This window comes from Ranitomeya imitator, chromosome 3 (assembly GCF_032444005.1).
Source record: "Ranitomeya imitator isolate aRanImi1 chromosome 3, aRanImi1.pri, whole genome shotgun sequence".
NCBI lineage: Eukaryota > Metazoa > Chordata > Amphibia > Anura > Dendrobatidae > Ranitomeya > Ranitomeya imitator.
The window spans coordinates 824,302,082-824,319,668 of record NC_091284.1 but is presented as its reverse complement, the minus strand read 5'-3'; the positions used below and the strand labels follow the sequence as shown (position 1 = coordinate 824,319,668).

At 47.6% G+C, this 17,587-nt stretch overlaps 1 protein-coding gene across 3 annotated transcripts in view; it reads left to right on the top strand.

Annotated features, from left to right (window-relative positions):
* LOC138671321 (glycerophosphodiester phosphodiesterase domain-containing protein 5-like) overlaps positions 1 to 17,266 on the top strand; it is a 223,757-nt gene extending 206,491 nt beyond the window's left edge. Inside the window, exons 12-17 of one of the 3 annotated variants that reach the window (XM_069759408.1) lie at positions 51 to 208; positions 462 to 609; positions 977 to 1,059; positions 6,429 to 6,443; positions 11,788 to 11,900; positions 15,276 to 17,266. In XM_069759408.1, the coding sequence (XP_069615509.1) occupies positions 51 to 208; positions 462 to 609; positions 977 to 1,059; positions 6,429 to 6,443; positions 11,788 to 11,900; positions 15,276 to 15,412 (654 nt within the window). In that variant the 3' untranslated portion in view covers positions 15,413 to 17,266. The remainder of the gene's footprint in view (positions 1 to 50; positions 209 to 461; positions 610 to 976; positions 1,060 to 6,428; positions 6,444 to 11,787; positions 11,901 to 15,275) is intronic. The other 2 variants (XM_069759409.1, XM_069759410.1) reach the window with 2 other exon arrangements.
* Positions 17,267 to 17,587: the final 321 nt, after the last annotated feature.

The following is a 17,587-nucleotide window of genomic DNA, read 5'->3' as shown; positions in this document are numbered from 1 at the left end:
CTGTACATAGGGGCAGTGTTATATTTATAAATGCAGTTTCCTTTCTATAGGTTATTTGGGCTTTGGATGATGAGAGATCTTTCGTTCGACATTTGGCTCCTAATTTTAAACAAGCTTCCAATGTGAAAAGAGAGCCTAAATTCTTAAAGGATCGGGGCATCACATTCGCCAACCTGAGGTACACGGAGGTGAACCAGGAGGACATCAGGTATGTTATATTGTGTGATAATAACGTATATTTTAGACTTTTCTGGCCAGGGACCCAGTAATACCAGTAGATTTTATTGGCACGTTTCTGCATATATCCGCACTTTGATAGTTGTGACTTTTACAGCACCAGCCCCTTCCATGCCAAGTGGCTGATAACAGGGAACAATGGCGAGATGTAATCTGTGGTGTGCAGTATGCTGCAGGTGATTGGTTCTCTCCGGCGTCCGTCTTACGTCCTGTGTTCTCCGCAGGGGGTACAGCGCACAGAACCTGACCCTTAACACATACACGGTCAACGAGCCGTGGTTGTTTTCGGTGCTGTGGTGCGCCGGCGTTGAGTCCGTCACCTCTGACTCCCCTCACATCCTCAGTAAGGTGCCTTTCCCCATCTGGTTACTGGTAAGTAATGGACCCGAGACACTCGCTGGTCAGAACTCTGGAGCCAACAATTTGGCTTATTTTTTTTGCAGTATATTCCCTTTAGTTCAATCAGTGCCGCAGTGTAAAGCATGGGAAAGAAGACGACGGCCTCCTGAGCCCCTGACGAGACATGATACGGAGTTCTGACTCCCATAGAATACAATAGACAGTGGTTTTAAGATGGTCGCTGATCATTACTATGTGCTACTGAAACTGAGCTGCAGTGTAAAGCATGGTGCATCCTCTATAGATTTTAGAGTTAATACAGCAGAGAGAGGTGGAAGAGGTCACGAATCCTCCTCTGACCCCCGCACGCGGCTAAACCCTCTACTTCTGAATTTTTCAGACTCCAGATGAATACTCGCTCATATGGATCACGTCGGACATCATCTCATTCACTGTAATCATAGGAGTGTTTGTCCTGCAGAAGTAAGTGAACCCCGGCTATTCCCTTGTTCTGTACATCCTCCAGATGCAACATAAAGGAGCAGCAGAAGTGACCCGATACATTGTGCCCTGGGCGGCGCGTCGCAGGAGACGTTGTGCCCTGGGCGGCGCGTCGCAGGAGACGTTGTGCCCTGGGCGGCGCGGCGCAGGAGACGTTGTGCCCTGGGCGGCGCGTCGCGGTAGACGTTGTGCCCTGGGCGGCGCGTCACGGGAGACGTTGTGCCCTGGGCGGCGCGTCACGGGAGACGTTGTGCCCTGGCCTGTGCGTCGCGGGAGACGTTGTGCCCTGGGCGGCGCGGGAGACGTTGTGCCCTGGGCGGCGCGTCACGGGAGACGTTGTGCCCTGGCCTGTGCGTCGCGGGAGACGTTGTGCCCTGGGCGGCGCGGGAGACGTTGTGTCCTGGCCTGTGCGTCGCGGGAGACGTTGTGCCCTGGGCGTCGCGGGAGACGTTGTGTCCTGGCCTGTGCGTCGCGGGAGACGTTGTGTCCTGGCCTGTGCGTCGCGGGAGACGTTGTGTCCTGGCCTGTGCGTCGCGGGAGACGTTGTGTCCTGGCCTGTGCGTCGCGGGAGACGTTGTGTCCTGGCCTGTGCGTCGCGGGAGACGTTGTGTCCTGGCCTGTGCGTCGCGGGAGACGTTGTGTCCTGGCCTGTGCGTCGCGGGAGACGTTGTGTCCTGGCCTGGGCGTCGCGGGAGACGTTGTGCCCTGGGCGTCGCGGGAGACGTTGTGTCCTGCGCTCCGTGGGAGACGTTGTGCTCTGGCCTGCGCTCCGCGGGAGACGTTGTGCTCTGGCCTGCGCTCCGCGGGAGACGTTGTGCCCTGGGCGGTGCGGGAGACGTTGTGCTCTGGCCTGCGCTCCGCGGGAGACGTTGTGCCCTGGGCGGTGCGGGAGACGTTGTGCTCTGGGCGGCGCGGGAGACGTTGTGCTCTGGCCTGCGCTCCGCGGAAGACGTGTCCTGGGCGGTGCGTCGCGGGAGACGTTGTGTCCTGGGCGGCGCGGGAGGCGTTGTGTCCTGGGCGTCGCGCCGCTGGAGACGTTGTGCCGTCGCGCCGCTGGAGACGTTGTGCCCTGGGCGGCTCGTCGCGGGAGACGTTGTGCCCTGGCCGTCGCGCCGCTGGAGACGTTGTGCCGTCGCGCCGCTGGAGACGTTGTGCCCTGGGCGGCTCGTCGCGGGAGACGTTGTGCCCTGGACGCCGCGCCGCTGGAGACGTTGTGTCCTGGCTGTCGCGCTGCTGGAGACGTTGTGCCCTGGGCGTCGCGGGAGACGTTGTGCCCTGGCCGTCGCGCCGCGGGAGACGTTGTGCCCTGGCCGTCGCGCCGCGGGAGACGTCGTGCCCTGGCCGTCGCGCCGCTGGAGACGTTGTGCACTAGTGAATGCTATTTTTTGTTAATGTTATTTTTATTTTTTTATATATATTTTTTTCTATTTGTATTTTTTGTTATCATAGCATTTCCGGTTAGTGACCGCTCCCTATAGTAAACGGAGATGATGTGACAACCATAAGATGGGATCTAAAAACCCATTATTTTCTTATAAGACGGTTCTTTCCGTCTATCTAAATCATTCGGCTGAAGTTTCTGAGGATTAATAGGATTGCCGTGAACTGTCACATGACCCTTTTGGTGCAATCTGATTGGTTGAATGCTTCCACAGTGGAGGGGGGCACATTTCAGCCCCAGACTTTGCATTGTGGCGATTCCGTTTAGCGAGAGCAGTGACCTTTCTTCTATAGGGTGTTTTCTAACTATCCGATGCCGCGAGTGCCGGCTGTATTGACGGTTCCCTTTAAGTGCCCGCAGAGGTCAGTGCTCTCCGCATATCCGTGCCTGGGTCTCCCATAGCCTCCAGGTGTCAGTCTGGTGACTCGGATCTTGATGGATCCGACAGCAGGGGGCGCTGTTAGCACTGGGGTCCTGATTTTAGTACTATAATATCCTTTTCTGCAGTTGGCCACATGGACAAGGGTTGCACAACCCCTTTAATTTATTCTCTGCTGTCTTTGGTTGTGTACCCCTTTAAATGGTAGATTTTCTGCTGCAACTGCAAAAAAATTACTTTCTGTTCATCGCATCTATCAGTTTGTCTAAACTGGTTTATTTGTCGCCTTCTTAACCCTTTACATTCACAGGTGCAGAGTAATGTTCTGATGTCTCCGTCATGTCTCGCTTGGGAGGAAATAACCACATCTTACTGGGGTTTAGTAGTTTTTGTTCCACTTGCAGTACCACTTCTTACCACAGTGTGGCAGCACATTAATGGAATAATGTTGTTTTGTTTCATTACCTGTCCTCTAGTCACACCCAAAGCTGCCCCTTGGTGGTTCAGTCTCTGTATTGTATTTCTAGGGTGAGCTTGGTGACCACACATCTACATGCTGAGCGGGGGAGAACGTAAAGGGATGGGACCAGTTGAGAGAAGGATTTCTAGAAATGCTGCGTCTTTTCGGGTGTCTTACGCTACGTTCACATTTGCATTGTGCGGCGCTGCGTCGGCGACGCAACGCACAACGCAAATATGAACGCATGCACAAACGCTGCGTTTTGCGACGCATGCGTCGCTTTTTGCATGGTTTTGGGCACAGGAAAAACTGCATCATGCTGCGTTCCCTGCGCCCTGACGCATGCGCTGCAGCGGCGCATGCGTCGCAAAACGCAAATGCAACGCATGTCCATGCGCCCCCATGTTAAATATAGGGGCGCATGGCGCGTGCGTCACCGCGGCTGCGCCCGACACAGCCGGGAGCGGCGCAAATGTGAACGTAGCCTTATCGTCAGCTGAGAAGTCGAAGCATCGGTCCAAGCTCAGAAACTGCATTAAAGAAACTGCGCCACCCATTGATGAGGCTGAAAGCACATGAAGAGGAAATAAGTGTGGGATAGAAGCTATGCTGACCTAACACATGTAACTAATAAATGTGTCCCTCCCTGTGATATAGGCTGGATGTGAGGTCTGTGTGTGTCTCCCAGTAATATAGGCTGGATGTAAGGTCTGTGTGTCTCTCCCAGTAAAATTATATATATATATATATATATATATATATATATATATATATATATATATATATATATATATATATATATATATATATATATATATATATAATATTTATTTATTACTGGGAAGGACACACAGACCTTACATCCAGCCTATATTACTGGGAGACACACACAGACCTCACATCCATCCTATATTACTGGGAGGGACACACAGACCTCACATCCAGCCTATATTACTGGGAGGGACACACAGACCTCACATCCAGCCTATATTACTGGGAGACACACACAGAGCTCACATCCAGCCTATATTACTGGTAGAGACACACAGACCTCACATCCAGGCTATATTACTGGGAGGGACACACAGAGCTCACATCCAGCCTATATTACTGGGAGAGACACACAGAGCTCACATCCAGCCTATATTACTGGGAGAGACATGCAGACGTCACATCCAGCCTATATTACTGGGAGAGACACACAGACCTCACATCCAGTCTATATATTACTGAGAGAGACGCACAGACCTCACATCCAGCCTATATTACTGGGAGAACCACACAGACCTCACATCCAGTCTATATATATTACTGAGAGAGACGCACAGACCTCACATCCAGCCTATATTACTGGGAGAGACATGCAGACGTCACATCCAGCCTATATTACTGGGAGAGACACACAGACCTCACATCTAGCCTATATTACTGGGAGAGACGCACAGACCTCACATCCAGTCTATATATTACTGGGAGAGACACACAGACCTCACATCCAGTCTATATATTACTGGGAGAACCACACAGACCTCACATCCAGTCTATATATTACTGGGAAAGACGCACAGACCTCACATCCAGCCTATATTACTGGGAGAGACACACAGATCTCACATCCAGCCTATATTACTGGGAGAGACACACAGACCTCACATCAAGCCTGTATTACTGGGAGAGACAGACCTCACATCCAGCCTATATTACTGGGAGAGACGCACAGACCTCACATCCAGCCTATATTACTGGGAGAGACACACAGACCTCACATCCAGCCTATATTACTGGGAGGGACACACAGACCCTCACATCCAGCCTGTATTACTGGGAGAGACACACAGACCTCACATCCAGCCTATATTACTGGGAGAGACGCACAGACCTCACATCCAGCCTGTATTACTGGGAGAGACACACAGACCTCACATCCAGCCTATATTACTGGGAGGGACACACAGACCTCACATCCAGCCTGTATTACTGGGAAAGACACACAGACCTCACATCCAGCCTACATTACTGGGAGACACACAGAGCTCACATCCAGCCTATATTACTGGGAGAGACACACAGATCTCACATCCAGCCTATATTACTGGGAGAGACACACAGACCTCACATCAAGCCTGTATTACTGGGAGAGACAGACCTCACATCCAGCCTATATTACTGGGAGAGACGCACAGACCTCACATCCAGCCTATATTACTGGGAGAGACACACAGACCTCACATCCAGCCTATATTACTGGGAGGGACACACAGACCCTCACATCCAGCCTGTATTACTGGGAGAGACACACAGACCTCACATCCAGCCTATATTACTGGGAGAGACGCACAGACCTCACATCCAGCCTGTATTACTGGGAGAGACACACAGACCTCACATCCAGCCTATATTACTGGGAGGGACACACAGACCTCACATCCAGCCTGTATTACTGGGAAAGACACACAGACCTCACATCCAGCCTACATTACTGGGAGACACACAGACCTCACATTCAGCCTGTATTACTGGGAGAATACATTTCAAAAACCTGACCGGCACATCCAAACATAGACTAAGTGTGAACAGGTGCTGAACCCAGAGTCGCCAACTCGTATATAGTTAAGTAAATAAGGCAGCACACTGCAGCGCCAAAACATGTAAACTTGAAAACACGAAATTTGAACTGCATTACTGCACTAGAAATATGAAAAATGAGAGCTTTTAGCGCATAAAAATGGCCAATTTTATGTGTACCTGGTAGCCTCTTTACGGCATCTCTCTTATACCAGGTATAAAAAATCCTTTTTTTTTCTATGTCAATGGTGTCAATTGCTTTTGTCCTGACATTTGGCGCTTGCAGTGCTGGTGCGTTTATGATGTGTTGACTCTTCCTTCCCCATAATGCAGTTCACTAGTCCTAGCATAGATGAATATTCCGATGTGCGGTGTCGATTGTCTCCACATCTGATAATGGCCGCCCGCTGTTATGACTAACGTTTGCTTTCTTGCCGTGTTTTACTTTCATAACACTCTGACTTCTTTGCATGTTCCTCTCTCTGCTGCATCCCGGCATCTCACAGCTATCACATAATCAGGTAATTCTGCCGTCCCGCTCCTCAGTCCACCTCTGTCTGTCCCAACCTGACCCGTCGTGGCGGAAGCCCCGGAAAGTCCAGCTGCTGGGCGGGTGTAGGGGGCGTCCTCACTTTTTTTTATTACTATCTTACATAACAATAGGAGCCGATTTTCACGCAAAAGTCATTATGTCGAAAATTGAGACTTGTGTTCTAGAAGGCGCCAACCGGATTGTGAGACCGCCGTTGTGCGATGATGCAAAATCCTTAAAGAGAATGTGTCTTGTATCCGGAAACGGAGGGGGATTATCAGAACCATTACCTCTGCCTACAGTAATGGCACCAAGCTAAAGATGATAGTCTGTGTCAAGTATGAAAACGTTTTTGTTTCCCCCCCCCCCCCAAAAGTGAATTTGTTACATCAAAGAATATTTTGGATGATTTGCACTGGTACCAGATATGTAAACCGTGACTCTGGTAAGGGGTTGTACTCTCTTAAAGGGAATCTGGCACCATGTTTTTGCTATGTAATCTGAGAGCACCATGATGTATGGGCAGAGACCCTGATTCCAGCCATGTATCACTTCCTAGGATGTGTGTTGCGATTTCAATAAAAACAAGTGTTTTATCACCCGGAGATTATCACTACAGGACTAGGTGTCTTGTGTCCCCTAGTCCAACCACGCCCCCACCACTGATACATTGTATACAGAAATCAGCCAATCAGTGATGTGGGCGGGGTCATACAAAACTCTGCATTCTAAGCTTTACGAGAAAACTGTGATCGTCTCACAACTGCTCCTCCCAGTAAACGAAATGATACATCGCATTCACGGCACAATCTCTTTAAGGAAAATTTTGTCATCAGGGAATTTGGGGTCCTAAATATTTTGGTGACCTGAGATTATTGACCAAGTCCCATAACGGCGAGATGCGGTGATGTCGAGTAAGAGGAACTCTGCTAGCGCTGTTCTTGTCGGATGATCCAAGTAATATCCCGGCTCCTCGGAGTCCTAAGAAGTTCTCAAGTCTGGAGTCCGAGCGGTAATTTTTGCGACATGGTATATGTATGGTCGGCAAGCCATACATTAGTCACACATGACGCAAATCTCACAAGACTGAAATACAACTTGAATTTCTGGAAATTTACGGACTTACCTTTTGAGGAAGCTTCATCCGTCTTCTCATTTTTGAGATCCACGATTCCATAAAATTAATTATACGTGAACTTGGGCTAAACTGAGTTTGAAACTTTTCACTTAAAAAAAAAGAAAATATATATATATACATTTCCGAAACTATTATCTACAGAAATGGTTGTAAGAGATTTTTGGTTTCTCCGGTGAAACCTCGGACACGCGTCGTCTCATCTCTCAGCTTTGCTTTGTGTTTTCCGACTCTTGACTTCACCTTTCGTTAACATCACTGGTGCTATTCCAGCGTCTGTAGTTCCCCCCCATTGGTGACCACTGTCCTCCATCATCATGGATCTTCTCGATCTAATGGGATCCACTTGGCGCCCACTCACGACTCTCCTTAGCTTCTGTTAGAATGTGTCCCTTTCTGTCGTCTTTATATTCTCCCCCCATTGGACCCCGGCTGGAAGAAGGCCTCTGCATTTCCTTACCAGTCCTTGGTCTTTGTTTGTTGGGTTCTGATGTAATTTTGTGTAACATGAGCCGCAACTACAAATATGTAGCTGCTTTACGGACACCTACAGACATTGGGACATCTTCACGTCTTCCTTCCACCATGGTGGGGAAAGTGAAGGATCTGATGGTGAAGATGGCCCTTTCCGTAATATGATGTCTTCACGTCCCACCAGGGTGGAAGTTTAGGAAGCGTGCGACTGGGCTTATCTAATAGACGACCTTTCGATCCATTGATTGCTATAAAACTTCGAGGGGAATTATCATTAAATGTCTACGAGAGAGAAGGGTCTATGCATTTCGATGAAGGGTGATGAAGTGATGGCGCTACAGCTCTTAGAAGTGGCTGCTGATACTTCGTGGCCCCACATGGAAGTCAGCGGCTGAGTTCTCGGTACAAAAATAGGAAATCGCCTCCAGTCTTGGTGTCCCTGGATCCGAATGGTTAACGCCGGTTTCAGTGATGGCTGCGAATTTGCTCTTTTTTTTTTTTTTACTGTGCTGAATATTTTGTGTCATTTCCGTTTTTGTCATTTTCAAGACTTTAGGTATAGGATCGTCTAGAAATTTTAGCTGGAAATAAAATCAGATTAGATGGGTGTTTTAGGTCCACAGGTTCCTATCTGGGCACAGGTGGAGGAGACTTTATTGCAGCCGTCATGCAATGTGTCCGTCACATGTTGGATTCGATTTTTCACCAGCCGGGAATGAAGCCTTATCCGCTCCATCAGTTGGGTGTATCGCCATTTACGGCTCCGTTCACAGGTCCAGCAATTATTTCCATTCCCGTCCAGGTTTTCTTTTTGACTGGGAATTGGACGGGTCTTGAATTGTCCTCAGTTTGCCTCGTTCGCGGCTCCTATCGCTCACAGGTTCCAGTCCCTGAGTAAAAATGAAAAACTAAGTTTCAAAAATTAAAGTAAAAATGTAAATCTAAACAAAATATTAAAGTTTAAATTCCCCCTTTGCCTCATCCAAAAATAAAGAAATTAAATATTTGCGACTATCAAAATATAAAATTTACTTTCTCCGTAGGTCGTTAAAAAAAAAATGGAATCACTGGTTTTTGCCTTTTTTATTTTTTTTGTTGCCAACATTCCCCCACCCTTAAGAGAAATGTCATAAACAGCAGTGAAAATGAGCCCCAAGATATTATTATTATTATAATAATTATTATTAATAATTTGTATAGCACCATTAATTCCATGGTGCTGTACATGAGAAAAGGTTTACATACAGAGTTATAGATATTGTTAACAGTAAACAAATTTACAATGACACACCGGTAGATAGATGGATAGTATCAATAAAAATGTCAGTGCGCAAACAACAAGCCCTCCCTCAGCTTTATGAGCAAAAAAATAAATTAAAAAAAAGCTAATAGTTTATTTGCCATGACCAAAGTTCTGATTTTATTTTTTTTTTTCACCACAAATATATTTATACTAAAAAAAAAAAAAAAAAAAAAAAAAAAAATCTTTGTAAGTTTGGTGTATGCTCATCATAGTACTGACCTGGAGAATTGAACCACCAGATCTTTTTTTTTTTTTTTTTACCATGTAATGAACGCCGTAAAAATAAAACCCTAAAAAGAATGGCGGAATGTTGCACCATTTCACCGCACTTTTTTCCTGTTTTCTGGTCTTATTTTCTGGTAAAATAATTGGTGTCATTCACAACTGCCACAATAAGTGATCCCTCAGATGGGTTTGCCATAAAAAAAATTTAAAAAATGCACAAAAAATGTCCGGGTTCTAAAGGGGATAAACAGATAAACTTTAGTTGCCGTTTTGCAGCAATTTTTGCTCCGTTTGTAACAGATCAGTTTTTTTTTTATAATGCAAACAAATGGGAACCGACTGTGTGAACAAAGTCTAAGAATCCCGAACAGGGAGGTCACACGCGTTACTTAGTTTATTAAAATGACGCGTTTCGGCCGAGGCGTCACCAATAGAGATCACACGTCCACTATTTTTTTTTTTTTCCTACTCATTTTTGCTAAAAACAGAGAAACTGAGGCTTTCTCCACCTTTCTGCTTCACAGATTTTGGTAATGGATTTAGCGCAATGATCGAAACTTTAAGGGGTCGTCTAGTTTAGATAACCTATTCTCCTAAATCATAGTGGTGGATGTGAGTTAATACAGGGGGGTCCTTTTATGCCGGATCCTCATTTTTTGACCAGAGATGGAAGAGGCTACAAAGAGGATGACCTGACAATGGGAAACTGTGTAATGCTTCATTTCACCTGCGGGGGAGCTGCAGGAAAATTAAACACTTCCTGTCCATCTTCTCCACTGAGACCCCCCATTGCTGCTATCGTAGTCCTCCCAAGACTTCATAGGAAATCATTAATTCTATCCTATATGGCAAAGCTAAAGTGCTTTTACTACATACCGTAATAAAATAATTAGAGGTTCAAAACCCCTAAAGGGACCGAAAAAGAAAAAAATCCTGAAATGTTACATTTCCCCATATTTCCAAAATCAATTTAAAGTAAAGAAAAAAAAGAAAAAGACACACATGCCACTCCACAAAACTTACGGAACTGCGACACAAAGCAAACATTCTTGTTTGGACCCACTAAACCAATGAAAACTATACAAGTTTGGTATCGCCCTTATTGTATGGACTCTTGCGGAGAATCATACAGTCAGGTCGTATCTACAGCAGAATGAAAGCGGTCAAGACGAAACCCAAGAAACAATGGCGGAATCGCATTGTTTTTTTTTTTTTTACCTTTTTCGCCTTCTATTTTTTTTTTCCATTTTTCAGTACTTTAATATGGTAAAAATGAATGGTGTCCTTCAAAATTACAATTTGTCACGAAAATAAAGAGAACTAACCTTCGTACGGAAAAGTTAAACTTCTTGTTTTCTGAAGAAGAAAACGAAAGGTGCGCCGTTAAAGGGAACCAGTCTGTTCTGGCTGTATAGATCGTAGAACAGGCACACAAATAATACCGTCTTGTAGTGATCTGTTGTGCCCACGTTAGTACATTCCGCCCACACCCATATTACTTTGCCTACCTCTGTACCCAGGGAGCCGCTTTTGATCTGTCTCTGTGAGAACTTTATTGGTCCCATACTGTTAGGATCAAGTGGACTCCGTCATCTTATTACAGTAGACCCCAAAATTCATCGCTGGTTGGCACATATCTCACAACGTATACTGGGCACATCGCCGCCATGATGCCTGGCTGTGGCGCTTTGGTGCAAGCTTTCTATTTTTTCATTTGGCGCCAGGCGTGACTGTTGTGTTTTCATGTTCCCGTTATCTCCTGAGATGGTTCCAGCCATGGTCGAGGCCTCCCTAGATCATGGGCAGCCCCCTTCCGTGGCTCGTTGCAGTGGTTGGCACCACATTCGTATCCATCAAGGCATTGCTCTTGCACGACGTCTGGGTGACTCCCCCACCACCCGTTTTTTCTGTTCCCCTTCACGACCTCCTGTTCCTCTCCCAATGTACAGTCTTATTTCTTGCACCCCTCGTGCACTCGGCATGCTCCTATCTCGGTGCAGAGAATCCGGTTGTGTGCCGTTCCTACTGCCTGTGTGTCCTGTGCATCAGTTTTAACCCTTCACTGAAGGTCCTGTTATTTTGACCTATGCATCTTCATAATTGTTCAGTTCCTTTTGACCCGGGCCCGACTTGTCATAGCCATTAGTGATTCCAGAGAGTTTGGGCCATTTGGTGATAATTCATCCTCTGTTGCAGGTGGCGCCTGGGCAGCATCAGGACCTACAACCCGGAACAGATCATGCTGAGCGCCGCGGTGCGAAGGTCGAGCCGGGACGTCCGGATCATGAAGGAAAAACTCATCTTTTCCGGTGACTTGTTGGGTTTTGCTGCTTAGATTTGTGTTGAGTTTTAGAAACTTTCCCTTCTCCATTATTTTGTGTTGGCTCACGTTTTACGCTTCTGTATTATCTATGGGGTTTTTAGCGTTTACATTATTAAACTTTTTTGAGCGGAGACAAAGGGTTTACAAACCATCCGAGTGGGTTGGGGAAGCGGGACTCGTAAGCTTTCTCTAGGAATGGGCGGGGGAAGCAGGACTCACAGGCTTTCTCCGAGTGGGCGGGGAAAACAGAACTCGCAGGCTTTCTCTGAGTGGGTGGGGGAAGCAGGACTCGCAGGCATCTCTAGGAATGGGCGGGGAAAACAGGACTCGAAGGTTTTCTCCGAGTGGGTGGGAGAAAGGGACTCGCAGGCTTTCTCTAGGAATGGGCGGGGGAAGCAGGACTCAAAGGCTTTCTCCGAGTGGGTGGGAGAAGGGGACTCGCAGGCTTTCTCTAGGAATGGGCGGGGGAAGCAGGACTCAAAGGCTTTCTCCGAGTGGGTGGGAGAAGGGGACTCGCAGGCTTTGTCTAGGAGTGGGTGGGAGAAGGGGACTCGCAGGTTTTCTCTAGGAATGGGCGGGGGAAGCAGGACTCAAAGGCTTTCTCTAGGACCGTGTTCCCCAAGTCCGGTCCTCTAGAGCCACCCACAGGTCATGTTTTCAGTATTTCCTTAGTATTGCACAGGTGATAATTGCATCACCTGCACAGGCAATAATTCCATCACCTGGGCAATACTAAGGAAATCCTGAATACATGACCTGTTGGTGGCTCTTGAGGACTGGAGTTGGGGAACACTACTCTAGGAGTAGGTAGGTTAAGCAGGACTTGCAGACATTCTCTAGGAGTGGGCGGAGGAAGCAGGACCCACAGGCTTTCTCGGAGTGGGCGGGGGAAGTGGGACTCGCAGGCTTTCTCTAGGAATGAGTGGGGGTAGCAAGACTCGCAGGATTTCTCTAGGAGTGGATGGGGAAGCAGGACTCGCAGGATTTCTCTAGGAATGGATGGGGAAGCAGGACTCGCAGGCTTTCTCTAGGAATGGATGGGGAAGCAGGACTCGCAGGCTTTCTCTAGGAATGGATGGGGAAGCAGGACTCGCAGGCTTTCTCTAGGAATGGATGGGGAAGCAGGACTCGCAGGCTTTCTCTAGGAATGGATGGGGAAGCAGGACTTGCAGGTTTTCTCTAGGAATGGATGGGGAAGCAGGACTTGCAGGCTTTCTCTAGGAATGGATGGGGAAGCAGGACTCAAAGGCTTTCTCCGAGTGGGTGGGAGAAGGGGACTCGCAGGCTTTGTCTAGGAGTGGGTGGGAGAAGGGGACTCGCAGGTTTTCTCTAGGAATGGGCGGGGGAAGCAGGACTCAAAGGCTTTCTCCGAGTGGGTGGGAGAAGGGGACTCGCAGGCTTTGTCTAGGAGTGGGTGGGAGAAGGGGACTCGCAGGTTTTCTCTAGGAATGGGTGGGGGAAGCAGGACTCAAAGGCTTTCTCCGAGTGGGTGGGAGAAGGGGACTCGCAGGCTTTGTCTAGGAGTGGGTGGGAGAAGGGGACTCGCAGGTTTTCTCTAGGAGTGGGTGGAAGAAGGGGACTCGCAGGCTTTCTCTAGGAGTGGGTGGGAAAAAGAACTTGAAGGCTTTCGCCAAGTGGGTGGGAGAAGGGGACTCGCAGGCTTTCTCTAGGAGAGGGTGGGAGAAGGGGACTCGCAGGCTTTCTCTAGGAGTGAACGGGGAAGCGGGATTCGCAGGCTTTCTCTAGGAGTGGGTGGGGAAGCGGGACTCGCAGGTTTTCTCTATACGTGGATGGGAGAAGCAGAGCTTGCAGGCTTTCTCTAGGCATGGGCAGGGAAAACAGGACTCGAAGGCTTTCTCAGAGTGGGTGGGAGAAGGGGGACTCGCAGGCTTTCTCTAGGAGTGGGTGGGAGAAGGGGACTCGTCCCCCAGGCTTTCTCTAGGATTGGGCAGGGGAAGCAGGACACGCAGGCTTTCTCTAGGACTGTGTTCCCCAAGTCTGGTCCTCAAGAGCCACCCACAGGTCATGTTTTCAGTATTTCCTTAGTATTGCACAGGTGATAATTGCATCACCTGCACAGGCAATAATTCCATCACCTGGGCAATACTAAGGAAATCCTGAATACATGACCTGTTGGTGGCTCTTGAAGACTGGATTTGGGGAACACTACTCTAGGAGTAGGTAGGTTAAGCAGGACTTGCAGACATTCTCTAGGAGTGGGCGGAGGAAGCAGGACCCAGAGGCTTTCTCGGAGTGGGCGGGGGAAGTGGGACTCGCAAGCTTTCTCTAGGAATGAGTGGGGGTAGCAAGACTCGCAGGATTTCTCTAGGAGTGGATGGGGAAGCAGGACTCGCAGGCTTTCTCTAGGAATGGATGGGGAAGCAGGACTCGCAAGCTTTCTCTAGGAATGGATGGGGAAGCAGGACTTGCAGGCTTTCTCTAGGAATGGATGGGGAAGCAGGACTCGTAGGATTTCTCTAGGAATGGATGGGGAAGCAGGACTCACAGGCTTTCTCTAGGAATGGAAGGGGAAGCAGGACTCGCAAGCTTTCTCTAGGAATGGATGGGGAAGCAGGACTCGTAGGATTTCTCTAGGAATGGAAGGGGAAGCAGGACTCGCAGGCTTTCTCTAGGAATGGATGGGGAAGCAGGACTCGCAAGCTTTCTCTAGGAATGGATAGGGAAGCAGGACTCGCAAGCTTTCTCTAGGAATGGATGGGGAAGCAGGACTCGTAGGATTTCTCTAGGAATGGATGGGGAAGCAGGACTCACAGGCTTTCTCTAGGAGTGGATGGGGAAGCAGGACTCGCAAGCTTTCTCTAGGAATGGATGGGTAAGCAGGACTCACAGGCTTTCTCTAGGAATGGATGGGTAAGCAGGACTCGCAAGCTTTCTCTAGGAATGGATGGGTAAGCAGGACTCACAGGCTTTCTCTAGGAATGGATGGGGAAGCAGGACTCGCAGGCTTTCTCTAGGAATGGATGGGTAAGCAGGACTCGCAGGCTTTCTCTAGGAATGGATGGGGAAGCAGGACTCGCAAGCTTTCTCTAGGAATGGATGGGGAAGCAGGACTCGCAGGCTTTCTCTAGGAATGGATGGGGAAGCAGGACTCGCAAGCTTTCTCTAGGAATGGATGGGGAAGCAGGACTCGCAAGCTTTCTCTAGGAATGGATGGGGAAGCAGGACTCGCAGGCTTTCTCTAGGAATGGATGGGGAAGCAGGACTCGCAGGCTTTCTCTAGGAATGGATGGGGGAAGCAGGACTCGCAGGATTTCTCTAGTTGTGGCCGGGTGAAGCAGGACTCATAAGCTTTCTTGGCGTATGTTCACAAACATTATTATTGTATATTTTTTCTCCTCAGAGATTAATAACAGCATTGACACCCCCGAGGAGCTGTCACTGTGCTCTGAAAATCGCTATGAAGGTTTCTCCAATAATGCTATAACTCCAACCACAGACTCGAAAACCAAGAGCAGCCGGAGAATCGAGGAGACCTGACAGAACGAGGCCTGATAAGTTGTTACAGTGGAATCCACAGAACAGACCCATCCTTCTCCTCCTTCTCCTCCTTCTCTTCATTCGCGTCCACTTTTTTCCAAGACATTTTACGGGACTACTTTAATGCCAGAATATTGTTTATTTTTGCAGATTATAATTATTATTTTTTTTTTTTTAGTTGTATAATCCGAAACTGTGAGGTTGTAAATATGTAGAAAATTATTTGAATTTTTTTTTCCCTTCTTTGTGTATTTTTGTGACTTGGACACAAGCGAGTTCTTGTGTAAATTGATGATTTTTTTCTTTTCCCCCTCCGAGAGAATGTTGAACACGGCCTGATTGAGTCCATCCCGTCCTTAATCTCACTTTGCGGTCCAATAAACGTATTATGTCCACCGGGAGAGCATCTTAACTTCTTATACTGGAGGCGGCCATATTATGTCTCTTCAGCACATTCAGCTGTTGTACATTCAGAAAAAGAGTCGAGGAACGTTGTCTGCTATACAATACACTGCCTCTCCAGACTGCACAGACTTGTTATAGGCCCCTCCCTCTCAGGCAGTATGAGAAGCTTGTACATATCATTCAACTTCAAGAAACATGCACACGTGCAAGGCCAAGAGGAAAAAGGCGCCATAAAGATTTCCAGTTCTGTTCTATTCACATCCCGATGGTGATGGACTTTGCGTAAGAAACGCTGGGCTGTATTGTAATGTATATTACCTACTTCCCTGATAGAGGGGCCTCCACTGTGAATTACTGTAGGGAGGTTCTTTTTAAAATTTCGAAGGATAGATTAGGACATTATTTTTGTGTTGGCAGTAATCCAAAGTTCCGTTATGCCAGTTACCTGAAAAGTTTCTCTTTCCATCAGTGTTCTGCAATGTGTAATCGGAGCCCAGCAGAATTGTGTATGGTAATTCGGAGGTATGTAGAGTATTGGGAATTAAAATACCGTGAGATTAGTGAAAGTCTGATGGGAGGGGGATTATTTGCCAATTTTTCATTTTCTTACATCCTCGCCCCGTGGACTTGCCTTTGAAACACTACAAGACAGATTGATAGTGTCCTTTCTAGTGCAGGTCCTCAGGGGTCGGAGCTTGACACAGGTTCAGAGAGAATCCCTGTCACGCCCCACCCCCGCGGATCCTCCATTACTCACACCAGTGTATCACTTCTACCTGATGCATTTGTAAATGAAGCCTTGACTGTAATTATAAAGTAAAACAAGACCTGAGGGTTTTATGCCGATATCCTAATGCAGAAATTAATTTAAAAAAATATTTTTAATATTTTAATTGCCAGTTAAACATTAATAATGGTGCAGTGACCAACACCTACCTCCAGGGTGATACTGTAGCTTCTAGTGTATAGCTATATACTGACCACGTTTTTGATAGCCGGGGGCATATTTATCATGTATTTTGTACTTTCCTTTCTAACATAATGCCAAAAAAAGGTATAAAATAAGATTCCACACGTTGCTGTAAAGAAGCTCCAGCACAAAGTGATGCATCATATCAGAAAGAGACCAAGAAGTTCCTCCTGATTTTATTTATATTTTTGTTACAATTTTGTTTTTACTTTTCCTTTTTGTCGATTCATCGTTATCCTTTTCTGCACTGGAAAGAAAAGGGTTAAATCGAAATGTGCTGCTTGGTTATCGTTGCTCTCCCTAACACTCTGCTCCATCGCTCTGTGACCCCAGGTGACCGCCGCACCTTTTCTACAACCGTCCTTGGAAAAAACAGTATTTATTCCGGTGTCATGTGTGGTGTGTGTGATCAGGCTGTGAGAACCTGGACGTCTTATTGTATAATGTTCAAGAATAAATGCGTTTCCTATGGTTTCCTACCAGAGCTCGCTCTTCCTTCTTGTCCATCTCGACTGCTGTCATAAGTTTCGGCTTCTTCTGGTGCAACTAGTGTAGTGGAGCAGGGTAATGGAGGGTATTCCTGGAGAGGAGCAGGGTAATGAGGGCATTCCTGGAGAGGAGCAGTGTAATGGAGGGTATTCCTGGAGAGGAGCAGGGTAATGAGGGCATTCCTGGAGAGGAGCAGGGTAATGGAGGGTATTCCTGGAGAGGAGCAGGGGTAATGGAGGGTATTCCTGGAGAGGAGCAGGGTAATGGAGGGTATTCCTGGAGAGGAGCAGGGTAATGGAGGGTATTCCTGG